At 34.4% G+C, this 18,938-nt stretch overlaps 1 protein-coding gene across 1 annotated transcript in view; it reads left to right on the top strand.

Annotated features, from left to right (window-relative positions):
- The window catches only part of RSRC1 (arginine and serine rich coiled-coil 1), a 414,049-nt gene that overhangs the window by 235,872 nt on the left and 159,239 nt on the right, over nucleotides 1-18,938 (top strand). The window contains exon 6 of the mRNA XM_032343364.1: nucleotides 10,769-10,820. Coding sequence (XP_032199255.1) covers nucleotides 10,769-10,820 — 52 coding nt within the window. The remainder of the gene's footprint in view (nucleotides 1-10,768; nucleotides 10,821-18,938) is intronic.

The raw sequence follows: 18,938 nt of genomic DNA, 5'->3' as shown, positions 1-18,938 counted from the left end.
CCTTCACCTCAGGTCATGATCCCAGGGTCCTGGGATCGAGCCCCACATCGGGCTCTCTGCTCAGCAGGGAGCCTGTTTCCCCCTCTCTCTCTGCCTGCCTCTCTGCCTACTTGTGATCTCTCTCTCTGTGTCAAGTAAATAAATAAAATCTTTAAAAAAAAAATGCTGTTGTGGGATGGCTGGGTAACTCAGTTGGTTAAGCGTCTGTCTTCAGCTCAGGTCATGATCCCAGGGTCCTGAGATCGAGTCCCACATTGGGCTCTTTGCTTAACAGGGAACCTGCTTCTCCCTCTACCCCTACTCCCCCTGCTTGTGCTCTCTTTCCCTCTCTCTCTCTCTGACAAATAAATAAAATGTTTAAAAAGATCTTTTAAAAAATTGCTGCTGCAATACTACAAAGGATTTAAAATGTAGAAGGTATTATTCTAAACCACCATATCCTACAGGGATCAGGAAAGACATTTATATAATTGCTTAAAATAATATCTCACACCCCATCCTAAAATATTAATATTTATGGAGTGAAGGATATGCTGATATTTAAAATTGAGATAGGAGAAATAGATGGCTATGAAGATGCTAAAAAGAGAGGGTAATAAAATAGAATTTAGAACCATATGAATGTTTATCCCTACATGTTACCACACATTCATTTTGAGAAATTTTAGGAAACTTCAAAATTATTTGTGCTCTGCCTTTTAAAATATAAACAACTGTATTATTAAATCAAATTTTACTTTAACTTCAATGCCATGTCAAGAATATTACTAAAAATAATTTGTTTTACATAGACTTATTTTGGAATTCCTGAGAGACCTAACATATAAATAACTGATGCATATAAAAAGCCCTAATTTCCTCCTTCCATGGGAGAATCTCGGTTTAGCGGTCAAAAAAAAAAAAAGGAAGAGACTGTCTTTTTTCCACTGTATGTTTTTTCCTGTTTTGTCGAAGATTATTTGACCGTAGAGTTGAGGGTCCATATCTGGGCTCTCTACTCTGTTCCACTGGTCTGTGTGTCTGTTTTATGCCAGTACCATGCTGTCTTGGTGATCACAGCTTTGTAATAAAGCTTGAAATCAGGTAACGTGATGCCCCCAGTTTTATTTTTGTTTTTCAACATTTCCTTAGCAACATGAGGTCTCTTCTGATTCCATACAAATTTTTGGATTATTTGCTCCAGCACTTTGAAAAATACCGGTGAAATTTTGATCGGAATGGCATTAAAAGTGTAGATTGCTCTAGGCAGTATAGACATTTTAACAATGTTTATTCTTCTGATCCATGAGCATGGAATGGTCTTCCATCTTTTTGTGTCTTCTTCAATTTCTTTCATGAGTGTTCTGTAGTTCCTCGAGTACAGATCCTTTACCTCTTTGGTTAGGTTTATTCCCAGGTGTCTTATGGTTCTTGGTGCTATAGTAAATGGAATCGATTCTCTAATTTCCCTTTCTGTATTTTCATTGTTAGTGTATAAGAAAGCCACTGATTTCTGTACATTGACTTTGTATCCTGTCACGTTGCTGAATTGCTGTATGAGTTCTAGTAGTTTGGGGGTGGAGTCTTTTGGATTTTTCATGACAGTCTCTTCAATAAATGGTGCTGGGAAAACTGGACAGCTATATGTAGAAGAATGAAACTCGACCTTTCTCTTACATCGTACACAAAGATGAACTCAAAATGGATAAAAGACCTCAACATGAGAAAGGAATCCATCAGAATCCTAGAGGAGAACATAGGTAGTAACCTCTTCGATATCAGCCACAGGAACTTCTTTCAAGATATGTCTCCAAAGGCAAAGGAAGCAAAAGAGATGATGAACTTTTGGGACTTCATCAAGATCAAAAGCTTCTGCACAGCAAAGGAAACAGTCAACAAAACAAAGAGGCAACCCACGGAATGGGAGAAGATATTTGCAAATGACAGTACAGACAAAAGGTAGATATCCAGGATCTATAAAGAACTCCTCAAACTCAACACACACAAAACAAGACAATCATATTAAAAAATGGGCAGAAGATATGAACAGACATTTCTCCAATGAAGACATACAAATGGCTATCAGACACATGAAAAAATGTTCATCATTACTAGCCATTAGGGAGATTCAAATTAAAACCACATTGAGATACCACTTTACACCAGTTAGAATGGCCCAAATTAGCAAGACAGGAAACAACGTGTTGGAGAGGATGTGGAGTAGGGGAACCCTCTTACCCTGTTGGTGGGAATGCAAGTTGGTGCAGCCCCTTTGGAGAACAGTGTGGAGATTCCTCAAGAAATTAAAAATAGAGCTTCCCTATGATGCTGCAATTGCACTACTGGGTATTTACCCCAAAGATACAGATGTAGTGAAAAGAAGGGCCATCTGTACCCCAATGTTTATAGCAGCGATGGCCACGGTCGCCAAACTGTGGAAAGAACCAAGATGCTCTTCGACAGATGAATGGATAAGGAAGATGTGGTCCATATACACTATGGAGTATTATGCCTCCATCAGAAAGGGTGAATACCCAACTTTTGTAGCAACGTGGACGGGACTGGAAGAGATTATGCTGAGTGAAATAAGTCAAGTAGAGAGAGTCAATTATCATATGGTTTCACTTATTTGTGGAGCATTACAAATAACATGGAGGACAAGGGGAGATGGAGAAGAGAAAGGAGTTGAGGGAAATTGGAAGGGGAGGTGAACCATGAGAGACTATGAACTCTGAAAAACAATCTGAGGGGCTAGAAGTGGGGGCGGTGGTGGGAGGTTGGGGGAACCAGGTGGTGGGTATTAGAGAGGGCACGGATTGCATGGAGCACTGGGTGTGGTACAAAAACAATGAATTCTGTTACGCTGAAAAGAAATTTTTAAAAAGGGCGGGGGAGGGGAAGAAGAAATGTCAGTTCCTTACAAGGAAATGTTATGTAAACATTTCTACTTGGTAGCACAGTTGTGTAGCCAGTACAAATAAATGACTATTTGGGTTTGTTGTTTCTTCCCATTTCTTTCTTATGCTTCCACACTTACATTAAATTACTCATACTTTTTCCCCTATCTCCCTACCTACCTTGGCTCCACAGAGCAGAGAACATTTCTACTTCATCTACTTAGCTTTCATATAAAGCTACTTCCTTTCTAAATGTAAGTGTTCTGGAGTTCTGTTAAAAGGTGGTTAGGTGGTGAGGCTCCGTAGTTGGGGTAGGAATGAAGGGAACTAAAGAGGAGAGAGGGCACTCATTTTGAAAGAATAGAGAGATAGCCTATAGCATTTTCACAAAGATCTTGAGTCCTGTATGAGTTGTTAAATAGTCCATAGTGTATCCTTCCACCTATGTGGGGTTGGATAAAGATGTTGGCATTTCAGCACTTCTACAACTAAGGATACAAGGGAATAGAAATTCAGGTAGAGCATTATGCATAAGTGAAAACACTCGGAGGAAAATGCAGGGCATGGTTGAGAAATACTGAGAGTCTGTGTATTGCTGAAATATTGGATTGAGTGCAGAAATGGTTGAAAAATAAGAATAAAAGAATAAGCTTGGGAAATTATTGTTGCTAATTAAAAATTAAGGTGAGGGGCACCAGGGTGGCTCAGTGGGTTAAGCCGCTGCCTTCGCCTCAGGTCATGATCTCAGGGTCCTGGGATCAAGTCCCGCATTGGGCTCTCTGCTCAGCAGGGAGCCTGCTTCCTCCTCTCTCTCTCTCTCTCTCTCTCTCTCTCTCTCTGCCTGCCTCTCCGTCTACTTGTGATCTCTCTCTGTCAAATAAATAAATAAAGTCTTAAAAAGAAATTAAGGTGAAACATTTATGCTTAACTGTGGAAGCAGTGGAGAGTCACAAAGGTCTTTTTTAAGCAGTAATTTAGAACCTTGCCTTGTGAAGATAACTTCAGCAGCTGTGTTTAGGATGGAAAAGTTAAGTGGAAAGGATACAGCTGTAGTCATCTAAATTGGTGGTCAGTCTTTTCTATAAAGAGCCAGATAAATATTTTAGGCTTTGTGGGCTGTATAATCTCTACCAGGGCTCCTCAGCCCTGCCATTTGTAGCCATAGACAGTTTAGAACAAATAAACATGGCTGTGTATTTGTGTTGTAAATGAGCAACACTGTTTTGTAAATAACAGTATTGAGTTATGAATAAAGGTTTCTTATACAGGTCCTCAAAGATGTTGTACCCTTAGGTTCAGATTTACCTCTTTAACTTCTTCATCTATAAAATGGATCTGTAAAATGACATCCTTTTCTGATTTTTAATAAAGAAAATAATTGTTAAATAACTTTTTTGCAAACCCTGAAGCTGTTTAGAGAAAATGCTTGGTAAAGCTCTAAGATGAATTTGCTATTGAGAATGGGCTATTTTTTGTTGTTGGTTTAATTCTGTTCGTTTCTTCTTGGGTCTTTGTTTAAACCAACGTGGTGCTAAGTTCTAGAGGCAAGATAAATCTACTTTTAAGCTACTTGTAATATTTCTAGCTTAGACCTTGATCTTAAGAGATAGAATTATAGTAACTGTTAAAATGAAATGTAGCCAGAAATATGATAAGCTGTTGATATGTGTCTCTGTCATAGTGAGATTGCATTCACGTTAAAGGAAGCAACACAGTACCTGTACTGTGAACATGTTTAATATTTTAGAAGTTACTCATCTGGAAAATCTTGATGAAAATGAGATTTTTAGATGGCTCTCACAACCTTTAAGATCATTAATGTTAACATCCAAAAGACTAAAGAAAATTTAGTTTTAACTTTGTACAGTCTTTCCTAGCAATTAAAAATGATTAGACTTATCTCCTTTTTTTCCCCTTGAAAGTTAATAATCAAATGGATCTCAAGCTGAGAGACAATATAGTGTTATTAAGAGCACTAGATTTTGTGATCTGGGTTAAATTCAAGCTCTGCCACCTTACCATCTTTGTGACTTAAGGTAATTTATTCTTCATCTAAAAAATAGCATTAAAAGTACCTGCCTTGTCAGAATTGTTATGAGAATTTTGTTAAGTGAGATATATATAATGTGCTTAGCTCAGGGTCTGGAATGTTAAAGCATACAGTAAATAATAACTATTTTTTCAAAAAAGATGTTAGGTTTTTTCAGGTAGCTTATGCTTTCTTAGGAGTGTCTGTCATGTTGGCTGGGAAGGATATGGATGTCTACCCACAGCAACCCTCAGTTTGTTTTGTGAGATTAAGAGTCTCTTATGGTTTGTCTCCCTCCTGATCCCGTCTTGTTTCATTTTTTCCTTCCCTACCCCTCAAGCCCCCACGTTGCCTCCCAAATTTTTCATATCAGGGAGATCATATGATAATTATCTTTCTCTGATTGACTTATTTCACTCAGCATAATACCTTCTAGTTCCATCCACATCATTGCAAAATACAAGATTTCATTTCTTTTGATGGCTGCATAGTATTCCATTGTGTATATATACCACATAGGGGAAGGGAATAAACCATTAAGGCAAACCATTAAAGAGTTAGCTCTAGAGAACAAACTGAGGACTGCTGGAGGGGAGGTGAGATGGGCTGACTGGGTGATAGGCATTAAGGAAGGCACTTGTCTTGATGCTCAGTGGGTATTAATTGTAAGTGATGAATCGCTAGATTCTACTCCTGAAACTAATACTGCACTATATGTTAACTAACTTGAATTTTAATAAAGTCTTGGATAAAATTAATTAATTAATTAAACTAATAAAAGAAAACAATCCAATAGAAGTTTGGCAAAAAATTTGAACATCCATTTTCCAAGGAAAGTTATGGATAAGGAGCACATGAAAAGATGATCACCTCTATTAATCATTGGGGAAACATTGATTAAAACCACAAAGAGCTTAAAACCACTTTAGAATTTTGGAAATTAAAAAGGCTCATTATACTAAGTCATGACTAAGATGTGGAGCAACTGAAACTCCTGTACACTGCTTGTGGGAATATAAAACAGCTTTGGAAACAGTTTGGTAATTTCTTATAAAATTAAACATATATTTACTGTCTTTCCAGAGCCCTCTGTATACCTTTTTTGTATAAAAAGAGCATACGATTATTTGAAATTGAGAGAGATAGCTAAAAACTGCTTAAATCCAATCTTAATTTTGATTTTGCAGAATGCTGCTAATTTATTTTCCAAGCTATAGTGCTCTTTTAGCAAAGCCACAGTCTTTTTTTCAGACTTTCTATTTCCCTATAACCCCCAAAGGTGTTATTGGCAGCTGGGATAGCTATTGTCTCATCAACTCCCAGGATTTCCACAGTGGTGGCCAGGGCTTCAGGGAGCTGGCTGAACATGGATGGAAATAGGAAGAGCGAACAAAGAGTTTAAATAGTTTAGTGTGTAAACTGGTTTATATAAAGATGGGCTTGCTTCTCTGCTTCTTGTTTTTCATAAATACAGTTGTGGCTCCAAGGATTGTGCTGGTTTTGAATGTTAGCTTTGGCACTCTTTCAAGATTCTAGACCTGCTGTCAATTTATAAAGAACTCAGGGGATTGGACTAAATAAGAGTAAATCCAAAGTTAAGGGAACAAGTCTAGACATTGAAGATCATCGCCTCCCTAAGCCATAGGAGGACTTATCTTTTAGTTTCATCTTAGGAGCACTTGTTTCTTCTTAAGAAAGTAGATACTCTTCTATAATATGAGGGCTTACAAATGAAGTTAAGGAAGTATACTAGCTACCAAAGAGAGGGAACGGAACAGAGCAGCTGTGGAGAATCCATGGCAATAGAAAGACTACCAATCCCTTTCCCCCTAACCAAAAGACCACTATCAATTTAGAAATTTTAAGCCCTAAATGATAAGAATTTTTAGCACAAGTATAATTTTCTTTAAGGGAGTTAAAATAATGGTACATTATCTACTAATTTATTTTTATGGATATCATACCATATAATGTAATAATGTTTTAACTTTAATATGATCTTTACAACAAACTGGAAAAACACAGTGCTGTTTTCATAGGCACTAGGTCCCTTTCAGAGGTAAAAGTGAGTACTGTGCCTTACCCATGCGAGATACTCCATAATCGATCACATGGACTTGGGAGTGAATGAATCAAATTTTCTTTCAAGAGGAGTTAATTCCAGGTAGCAAACTCAGACTCGTGCTTAAGGTATAAATAAAAACATTACACTTGGGGAAAAAAATATATGACCTTTAAAGACTTACAGTATAAGTTCATACTGTCTTTACTCTTCTGTTCATGTTAATGTTAAATTTTGGCAGGGAACAACAATTATAGACTCTATAATTCAGTTTTGGTGATATTTGTTTAATTATGCTCCTAATTTTGATGTAAGGAATATTATTTCTTAATGGAATATGAATTTTTAATCCATAAGTTTGCTTCATACACTATAATTGTGACATTGTATTCTTAATTATGTCCTCATTTTACAGTTCTTATATTAAGAAATTGAAGTACATGCCTTTCTATTTGGTATTACATTCTTATTTATTGAATAAGGTTAAGTTTCTAGTTCTGAATAAGATTAGTACCATTTACCAATTTTAGATGGAATTCATACTAATCCCTGAAGTGTAATACACATTAAAATTTCGAAATTTTGGCGCTTAAGCCCTTAAAGGTATTTTCATTCTAAGCCAGTTAGTATGGTGATACCTAACTAAAAATGGATTAGTATAAATTGTTCTTTTAGCTGTATATTCTCTTTCTTCGTTCTACTTAATCTTTTCTTTAAAAAGTAACTATAGATAGCAAATAGAATGATGGCAACAGAAATCAGACTGCCTCTTTCCTGCTCCCAACTCAAACTCATCTACTTCGGACCCAAGCAACTCCTAGAGGTTCTCAGCCATGATTCTCAGCCATTGTGATTCTTTTCTTCTTCTGGGACAAACTCGAGGTTGAATCAATGTAGCAGAGCCCTTGGAAAGAATTTGAGAGGCAGGTGATAGAGATTGCAATCCCATATCCATTCAACTTACTCACTAGTAATGGTAAAAGAAAGATATTTGCAAATGAATGAAAAGTGAGAGAACATTCATATTTGATACTCTATCCAAGAAAAATGCTTGAAAAATGACTTAAGTATTTATAAGAGTAAAAATATTTATAAAATACAAATTTTAAAAGTCTGGCAAGTCCAGCAATGTATTTTTACTCATAGTTGAAGTTCTCCCTGTATTGCTAAAATTTAGCAAGTTATATTTGTATAAGCAAATGTATTTAGAATGTCATCATATTTCACCTACTAGGACAAATGTATTATTTTGGACAGATTTTTCTTTTGAACATAATTAAAAACTCATCTTTATGCTTTTATATCTATGGGATTAATTGCTTTGACTTCATGACTGTCCTAGTGATTTAGTTAGAAGGATCCTGAAATTTGGAGTCAGAAGGTCTTTCATTTCAGTCTGCCATTTACTAGTAGAGGCAAGTTACTAAACTGCTCTGGTTTTCTTTATCTTTGAATATGAATCCTATATTATAGATTGTTAGAGAAATTAATGAAAATATAAATATGTCTTAACAGGCATTTTTATCAGAAATATCAATCATCTTTCTTTAGGAATGGGAATTACCATATTTTTAAGAACATGGTTATAAATAGAGGGTGGTGGGAGCTGCCACAGAGGGGAATTTTGTAGGATTGGAGACTTTAACAATATTGTTTTTGGTGGGGGACAATATGGGTACTCATCATCCTGCTTATTTTTCTATGTCTTAAATATTTCTGAATTGTTAAAATAATTTTCCTAATAAAATGCATGAAACTTTCCCATGAAATATCTTAACCAGTAAAGTGTCTAACATTTTTCTATCTAAGGACTTCCTAGAACAACACTCTGAAATGTATGCTTCATAATTCTTAGCTTGGTTGAGACCTGCTAGTTAGAATATCATTTCCTTCATGCCATTCTACTTATGTTATATTGCACAAAGTATCACGTTTTTACTGTGTGTTTTAAGTAGATGGCAGAGGTCACAAATTGTCTGTTTTGGGATTGAACCTGGCCCTTAGAGGTACTCTTTGTCCCACACAGTAGGGTCTTTATGGAAACTTAAAGTCTTATGAAAAATCAAGGAATGTTGTAACCCTGAGTTTGCATTTCTGTATGACAACAGTGAGTTGGTGCTGAGTCTCAACTTCTGCCTTGAGTAGGTCACATGCTGCACTGTTCTGTACCCTCACCGTGATCCCTGATACTGAGGCCAAATGTCATTTGCCTTTTGTCATCATAAATGTTTATATTAAACTGCTTGACCCCCATAGGCAGTTGAGTTTATAGCTCTTAGAGAACTTCTATTCAGGAGATGTCACAGTCTTCTATTGATAGTTTGCTGTGATATCTTAACTTGAGGTTACATATTTTCAGTACTTGGTAACTTTATAAAGCTCACTTGTGTAGCATTTTCTCTACACACATAACATAAAGTACTGTTTTTAAGTTTGTCAGCTCCTCATTCGGTCCTATCCAGTCAGTCCTTTCGTGTTACCAAGTAATTATTTCTCAAATGTAGTTCTTCTTACCACCACTGCTCCATCTCAGGCCCTCATTGTCTCTCATTGCTTTCTCGCTGAGCTAGTAACCTCCAGTCACATTCCTTTCATCAAGTGAATTGCTAAAATAGTACAGATCTCCTCTCCTTCACCACTGTTTCAAATTGTTCTGAGTCTCTCTGTCTTCTGTGGGAAGATCTGCAAATGTTTCCCTAAAATGTTTCCCTACTATTCCCCAAATAGTAAATAGTTTAGGCTTTGCTGGCCAGAATTTTCCTGCCACGAAAAAAATGATTCTGCTGTTGTTGGACTGAGCACAAAAGCACCCATAGACACTACACAAACAGAGGGGCATGGCTGTTCCAATAAAACTTATTTACAAAACCAGGTCACCGGTCTAGAGCTATAGATTGTCAACCCTTGTTCTAGGATATGAAAGACTCCTCCGTCTTTCTTCTTGTCTTAACTGCTACTCTTCCATCCTGTTTCTTACAGTTTTTTCAGAAGCACCACTCACATTCTTAAACCTTGTACATCTTCTTTCTATATTGTATTTAATTCTTTCATTCAAACCATTTTTTCACTGAGAAATATTACAATAATCTTATGTTAAATCTTAAATGATGGTATCATATTTAAACATGAGGTTATTTAGTCACTTGCTGACATCTTCATAAATGTATAGTGAAGTACAGTCTCAAGTGTTAAAAAGAGTTTTTAACGAGTGTTTCATAAAAATCCGTAACTTTGACACAACCCATGTTATGGCTTATGGCTTGGATCTATTTTAAAATAGACTTTCAAATAGTTAGGAAAGCAGAAAATATTTGATTTTAGGATACAACTTGCCTGAAGTATTGGAGGTCAAATTGCCACTTAAATTCTAATAGGTCACTTTACACCTTTCTATAGACAAAAAAATAACAGAACTTGATAATATGTTGTTAAATATATTAGCAGTGTGGGTTTTGCCTCATTATTACATTGCAGTTTTTAGGCTGTCACTGATTGGTGCTGTTTAGGTGCTGATTTATGCTATTGCTGATTGATGTTGGATAGTAAACAAAACCTCTTCCAGTAAAAAAATGAAAGAAATTCATTCTTGCATCATATAATGAGAAGTGTGATTTAATTACTATGGTGAGAGACTCAGTAGATTGGTAGAGCTGCTGTGTGGAATTTTGTCAAGAAGTGGACGGATATTAGTAGTGATATGATAAAGTCTTCTAAATTTTCTGACATTTGCATAATAATACATTAATATAAAGCTCTATATATTAAAATGACCTGTAAATGTCTTTTATGGTTGAATTTTAGCCACCAGCTGAACAAGCCAAAGCCAGACTGCAGCTGGTTCTTGAAGCTGCTGGTAAGTTTGCCTAATTTATTTAAATGAAAAAGTACTAAATAAATCTTAACATGCTTACAGGTGGGTCAAAGACAAAACACCTATTTTCATATATCTTTACAAATTTGGGTTATATATATGGCCATATTTTATAGGAAATATTTATTGCTACAGTATAATGCTAGCAGGTAATTCTTCACCTTTTTATTTATAAAATTGGTTTCAATTTTAATTTCAATTTTGATAAAGTCCAGTTTATTGATTTTTGTCTTTTGTGAACTGTGCTTTTGGTGACATGTTTAAGAATTCTTTACCTAAACCCGCATCACATCATGAAAATCTCCTCCTGTGTGTTCTTTTAAAAGTTTTATGCTTTTACATTTAAGACTATGTTCTGTTTTGATTTAACTTTTGTATAAAGTGTGAGTTTAAATCATGTTTTCATTTTTCTAAACAAAACAAGGTAAAGGTAATATAATAGTTTTTCCAATTGCATTGGATAACTCTTAGACTGTTGTGGATACCACCTAACCTGAAAATACTGTATGTTTTATTTTTCAATGATAACAGTAATGCAGTGAATTTGATTTTACATATAATGCCCAGATTTGTGTAGACATTAAATATTTCACCTTTTCAAAAAATGTAAAAGATCAATGTTATCTTTTCTAAGTACTGATATTTTACTTTGAATCCTATTGTGCTTTTAAAATGTATATAACTTATTTAAATTATCAAGGTTAAGCATGAGGTAGGGTTAGAATAATAACACCAAAGTGGTACATATTTCTTAAAATATTTACTTTTTAAAGATCTGTAAAGAGTTCATAATTTCCATTTGGAAAGTGAGAATTCTATTTTAACTTCGAAAATAATTTCAAACTACAAGATGTTAGTAGTTGTATTTTTAGTGTTCATTGATTGAGAAAATATATATGTACATATTGATTCAAGGATTTCTTGGTTTAGCTTCTACACAGTGTCCACAGTTTAAAGATTGGAAGCACCAGTGTACATGATATACTAGCTTCATAAATCACTAACAGAAGTAACTTATAATAAAGGGATAAATATTGATAAATATTTTGACTGTGAGTCTCTATATCACTCCATATTACTTTAACAGTCCATTATATCTTTAATTATGTAGAATTATAATTTCTATATAATATTATAGTTTTGCTTGCTATCAGGTTTTTCATATTTTAACTCAAATATACCGTAAGATAAATTTAATATGATTATGCATATTAATGTATGCATATGATGCATATGATGTACATTGATTCTTTAGTAGCATTTTGCTTTGAAAAATGATTTCCAGTAGATAATTTGAGTATGGACGAACTCTTGCTTTAAAGAAAATGTTTATGGTGCTTGGTCCAGAAAATATTTGTTTCCGTTAATATAACTATAAAGAATTTCATTTCATGGTTTTATACAGTTATCTTTATTTTTTAATATGATTTTGAAGCATATAATAAAACAGATTTGATACTCCAAACTTCACAGTGTATAAGTTGTTTATATCGGTCCCAGCTGTTACCCTCATATTTTAATTTAATTTTCTAAATTCTGTTATGGATAAAGAGCTAGGTTCTGTGAATTTGAGACATACTCAAAATATTACAACAATTCACAAATTAAAAAACTTTTATTAGCTGGGTAAGCAAAGGACAGACCTTAGCTACATGTAGCATTATTTACTTAATAATTTTCTTCTTTATTTAACATGTTGTCCCTAGCATTTCCCTCTTATCAGTAACACTGTGATATATATCCTATTAAAAATTATGTTTTCTGTATTTTAAATTATTTTCTTGGAATTGATTTCTTGGAATTTCTTGGAATTGATTGGAAATGAGCTTATGAAGTTAAAGGGTATTAATATTTAGAGTGACTTTTTATGCATTTTTTGCTAAATTGTTTTGCAAAAGGACTGCACTACTTTCCATTTCCATTGATGAAGATTTTTACCAAGACTTTGCATTTTGATACCAATTCCATGAATATATTGCTTCATAATATGACATAACATATTACACCCCTTTGGAAAACATCCAGTACTGCTTTTAATGAGAATGTGTGGACTTGGAGAGAAGTAGGTGGGTGGATAGGGGAATAGCATAAAAACAAATACAGAAATTGTCAAAGTTCTAGATGTCTTTCAGTGAAGGACACAAGGTGTTCCTGGATTATTAAAAACAAATGAATAAAAGAAGGGGGAACATGATGAACTTGAGCTTAGGCTGTTAAAGTCTAGCCTACTTCTATGAACATTGAGGTACCTGGATAGGAAGATCTGGTAGCACCCATTTTGTCACATTGGAGAAAGTTTACTTGGATTCTCAAAGAAAACATCCTGACTTTGGGGCCTTAAATTGAGTACAAGGAAAAGCTTAATTAAGGCTGTATGTTAGATTCTTGAGACAGGATTTATTTCAGCTTTATAGTTACTATAATCTGGTAGATAGGGTTTCTGTATAAAGAAATCCTAAAGCTCCTTAGTCCTTTTTTCCAACTTCAGATCCCAAAGAAAGTTTTATATGTAACCATTGTATTGTTATTGATTTATGAGTGACTGTTAGTAGTGTTATTGGTTTGGAATTAAAATATATTTAGAACATTTGGCAACAATTATTGGTGGTATGATTTCAAAAAACATGTGTATGAGTGAAATAACATTAAGCAAAATGTAATTATAGGGTATGCATATTATGCCAAACATAAACTTGAAGTCATAGATTTTACTTTATTTGTTATGATCATATTTTTTGTACATTAAACTTACATATTTATACTTTGTTATGCTAAATCTTCATATTAATAGAATTTTTTTTATGTTCACTACCAAATTACAGTCAAAACCAAATTTCATATCTCTTGTTTAACTTTTAATTCAAAGGTGATGTGAAATTAAGACTATATCTAGAATTGCTTTTCTGTTGTTTGCAAATGGCAACAGGACACAAAAGGTTGAAGAATCGTATAAATTTGTAAGACTGAATCTTTAAGTTGTAACCTCAGGTAATGGTTTATCCTATGATATTGATTAAATCCTATTAACTGTTTGTGCCATGCTTTCTTTTTCTTTCCATTTTAAAAATGCTTTTACCATTTTCCCATTTATTATGATGCAAAGCTTTGAACTTTTTTATCTTTGACTTCTTAAGAGGCAATGATTGAACTAGAATAAATGATCTTATTTTTAAGTATTTTTTATATTTATCCTTTTAGTATCTTTCCCACTGCCATCTCCTTAGTCTAGATGCCACACATTTCACCCATAGGTTAATCCATAATTTCCTAATTGGTCCCTAACATCAGTTCTCTTCTCTGGAGGTGGTAGAGAAAAGTGGAAGGGTTCTAAGCCTACTTACCCTGCTTACTCTTTGTGACCTTGGTGTTTATTGGTTAACCAAAACAGAGGTATTTTTTTTTTTAATGGAATATGACAAATGTGTATATTTTCTTGTTTGCTATAGTTCTCTACTTTTTAAAAAAGTAATCTGTTGAGATGAAATTCACGTAATATAAGATTAATCGTGATTGTTTAAAGTGAACAAATCAGTGGCGTTAAACAGATTTACAGTGCTGTATAACTACCAACTCTCTCTACTTTCAAAACATTTCCATTACTCCAAAATAAAATCTCTTACCTATGAAGCAGTTTCTCTCCACTCCCCAGACCCCCTGAAACCACCAATCTGCTCTGGGGTTTCTGTGGATTTATCTATTCTGGATATATATAAAAGGAATCATACAATGTGTGACCCTGTGAGTTTGGCTTTTTAGCATAATGTTTTGGTTGGTACAGCCACACTGTAGCATGGGTCAGTATTTTATTTCTTTTTTATGCCGAATAGTGTTCCATTGTCTGTATGTACACCATTTATTTATCTGTTCATTTATTGATGGAAATTTGTGTTACTTCTCCCTTCTGACTGTTCCAAATAGTGTTGCTATCAACATGCATATATATGTACTTGTTTGGGTACCTATTTTTTAATTTTGGGTGTTGCATACCTAGAAAAGAAGTTGTGGGGCCATTTGGTAATTCTGTGTTTAACTTTTTTGAGAAACAACCCACACTTTTCCAGTGTCTGCAATATTACATTTTCATCAGCAATATATGACTGTAGTCCCCTATTGTGTCAGCTAAACCACATCACACATTTAAATTACCTCTTTGAAAGTATTTAGCTTTGGGAACTTCTCTGTACCATAATTTACTCGTTTGTAAAGGGGCAAGATTATAACTACCTCATAGGATTTTTGTGAAGATAAGTATAATATGTGAAATGTCTAGCCCAGAGCCTGGCAAATGGTAGCCATCAGAAAATGCTTATTTCCACATTGCTTTTTGTGATTACCACTGATAGATAATTCTTTCTTAGCCACCATTTGGTTATGCTACTACATTGGCTCAAAATTAGTCATTGGCCCTCAATTTCTTACAAAATTAATTTTACGTTTCTGTGCCTAAGGTTCCAGGGTCCTGTACAGTAGACCCACAGACTTTTCTATATTTATTAGAATTCATTTCTAAACTCATTATTCTTTGAGTTACTTGTTCTTTTCTACCTATGAATCTTTGCTTATGATTTTTTCTCTTGTAGAAATGACTTCCTCCCTCCTCTTCCCACCTCTAAGCACTTTAAATCCAATCTCAAGTAAGATTTTCACATGACTTTTGTGACCATGTCAGCACATAATCTTTCTCTTCTTTTTTGAATTCTTTTTGTCCTTGTCTGTGTATACCATGTCTACTGATATTTACTCACATATACCTGATACTAATATTTAATTATTTAATGAGTGTTGAACTTATTTTCCCAGTGAAATAATAAACATGATGGTCAAGAACCAGAGCTAAAACTTCTAAGTCTTTCCCAGGGGTTTTAGCAGCATCTATAGAGAGTGGTACTATGCCAGCTATGAATCCAGCTATTAATCTTTAGTGAACAAGGCATTGTGAAGAAACAATCTGGACATAACTGATAACTAAACCTTTTAAGTGATGGTATGCTCATTTGAACCACTGATTCACTTAAAAGACACAAAAAAATTCTCTGACTTGTAACGTAGAAGATATTGGTCAATAATCTGACTTTTTAATCTTAAACTTGAAGATAGTGCATGACAGAAAAGATAATGGAACATGAATGTCACACAGGAGGAAGAAGGAAGATGGAAGATAGTAAGTGTACTTAAAAGATTTGCCTCCATCACTTTTGCTTTCACTGTTGTTTGACATGTTACCAGCAGTCCAGACATTGGGATTTTCTGCAAAAACACAGTATCATCTTATGCCATCTGATGCACAGGTCTGAAGAAGAATTTAGAGTAGAGATTTTTCTATAATGTAAATATTTTTCGGGGCACCTGGGTGGCTCAGTTGGTTAAGCCTCTGCTTTTGGCCCAGGTCATGGTCTTAGGGTCTTGAGATAAAGCCCCGCATGGGACTCTCTGCTCAGTGGGGAGCCTGCTTCCTGCCCCACCTCCACCTGCCTCTCTGCCTACTTGTGATCTCTCTCTCTGTCAAATAAATAAATAAAATCTTTTAAAAGAAATAAATAAAATAAGATATAAATATTTTTCATCAGATGACACTTGTTATAACATGGTTTTAAGATACAATTTTCTCTAAAAATTTTTTTATTTTACTTTTAATAGAATCATTGACACATGCAACCTTTAAAATTCTATCTTTAGGGTTATAAGAAAAAATAGAAATTTCCTTTAGTGTGTGAATGGTAAATAATCTTTATCATAAAATTTCTGTGTAATATTTTATTTTCTAAATAATGTCTACAACCCTTTTTGGTTTTGCTTTATAGTTTTAAAAATACTTTCATAACTTTTTTATCATTTGACTCACATCACAGCATGGAGAGCTAATTAAACATTTTACAAATATCCTGAAAGCATAAATGGTTTGTAAAAGACCGCATAGCTAGTAAGTGACAGAACCAGGACTCAAATCCAGTTATTTCTGACTCTTGAGTTATTTCTCTCCATAGTTTAAATCCCTGAGTTATGTTAGGCAGAAAGAAATAAAGAAAATATTACCAAATACATACTTAGTTTTGTTAAGTATGGTGCTCTAGTTACCTTACATTAAAATAATTTCTATTCTCAAGCAAGCTTTTGATTCTGAAATGAGCTTTTTCTAATTGATAATAAAAAATTATCAGAGTTTGAGCCAGGAAAAAAAAGTTTTTTTCCATAACTACTAGAGTGTTCGTAATAGCAAAATTTCTGATAATTTTGAAAAATCCTAGTAACATTTTATGATCAATAATGTTTTGTTCTTCAGCCTCACTTGCTGAGATAGAAGCTGGTTAAGTACTGTGAAACACAGATGAGTTACACACACATGCACGCTGTGCCCAGGCAAGGAGCTAAGCTTAGGAATAAGCTAGCAGTGCCTCATTCCATCCCAGTTCTGCTGCATGTTAAATTTAGATTTTATTCTCTTAGCTACCCATTAAGTACCTGGAAACCTAATCCTTACCTTTTCTCTTCATAGCCATGGGATCTTGGAAGTCTCAGTACTTTTCTAAACTCCATTCTAACTATAAATATTTGTGATTCTGAGAATAACAAAGGAGATTGCTGTAATAATGTTGAACCATTTCCGGGGAGCATTGAAAACCATTCTGCTACCCTGATTTAAAGCCAACGGAGATTTTTGCTCTATAGGTTTTCTGATCACTGATCTGTGGCTCCAAGAAATAGGCTGATTTATTGTGAGAAAAGCTTTCATGTGGGGCATACTTAAAAAAATCAACCAAGTGATTGAAAAGTTAATTTCCATTTCATAAAATAAGTAGTTTCAGACTTCCTTTTTCCCCATGTAGTAGGCTTCTGCTTGATAGTATGTTGGCAGTCTGGATTCATACTCAGCCTCCCTAACTAACTTTGTAAGTAGTCCTTTAGTTTCCTCAACTATAAACTGGATATATTAATGCTGATACATAGTAAGTATTCAGTAAATGTTAGCAATTGATATCAAAGGCAATATAGTATGGTGGTTAAATTCTCAAGTTAGATGGACTGGGTGCCATTCCCAGCTCCATCATTTACTCATAAAACCATGAGAGAGGTTAAAGCCTGCTGAACTTCAGTTTTTTCATTTATGAAAGGAGAATAATATGTACCTTTAGAATTTTTATGAGAACTAAATAATGTAATAAAGTGTTTAGAACAGCACCTAACATGTAACTGAGTGTTCTGTAATCATTAGTGAGTAGAAATAGTTTTTTATGGCATCACTATAGTGATGAGGTCATTATCAAGGAAGAGACAGTGAGCAAAACATTCCCCTCCTACCAACATACATAAACAGAAGAAGTTATCAAGAATTAAGAATAAGGCTTTTTAAAAGAAACAAATGAATAAAACTTAGTTAGTTTAATTGACTTGAGCATTGGTTAAAACTTTTTTTATCAGAATGGTTTCTGCAAATTTCAGAAATTGTACCTAAAGTTTAATAGCTTTTATGTGAAATCAAATTGATATGTTAAATTAACTTTCAATTTCCAATAATAAACATGATTTTTGGCTCTGTGTTCATTCAAAAAGATAAAGTAGTGCTCCTAAAGAGAATCATTAAGTAAATTGCATTTAAAAAGTATGTTACTTGTTTAGCATCAGTTACATGTTTATATCTGAATAACTATTATTTATCCTTAATAATATTTAGTAAGAAGAAAGCTATCAGCTAGAGTCTAACAATATCACAGCAACTTGCCATGTTTGAGCAGATGTTAAGCAGACAGTAGTTGAATGTTAATTTTGAGAGGGTGGTATGTTTAAGCCTAGCTGAAGTATGTTGCATGTGGGCTTTCTAGACTCGAGTACAATGCCGGATCTCTGGGGAGAATTTTAAAGCTAAACCTCTTTCTTTGGGATCCTCTATATGGACTCTCTCAAGTCAGTATAAAGCAGATCATCCCTAGGCTAAAGCCCTTCAGCTTTTGTTATTGGGCTCTGTAGACCTGTAATTAGGCCTCCTGGCAGGCCATGCAGGCCAGTTAATGGTCATATGGAGTTTCTGTGAGGCAGACTGGCTTTGTATAAATCCTGGGTAGGAATACGTTTATGGGTCACTTCCTACCAGGACCATGCTTTGTC

Source organism: Mustela erminea, chromosome 1, assembly GCF_009829155.1.
Source record: "Mustela erminea isolate mMusErm1 chromosome 1, mMusErm1.Pri, whole genome shotgun sequence".
Taxonomy (NCBI): Eukaryota; Metazoa; Chordata; class Mammalia; order Carnivora; family Mustelidae; genus Mustela; species Mustela erminea.
The sequence above is the reverse complement of the archived record's forward strand: the minus strand, read 5'-3'. Positions and strand labels throughout refer to the sequence as shown.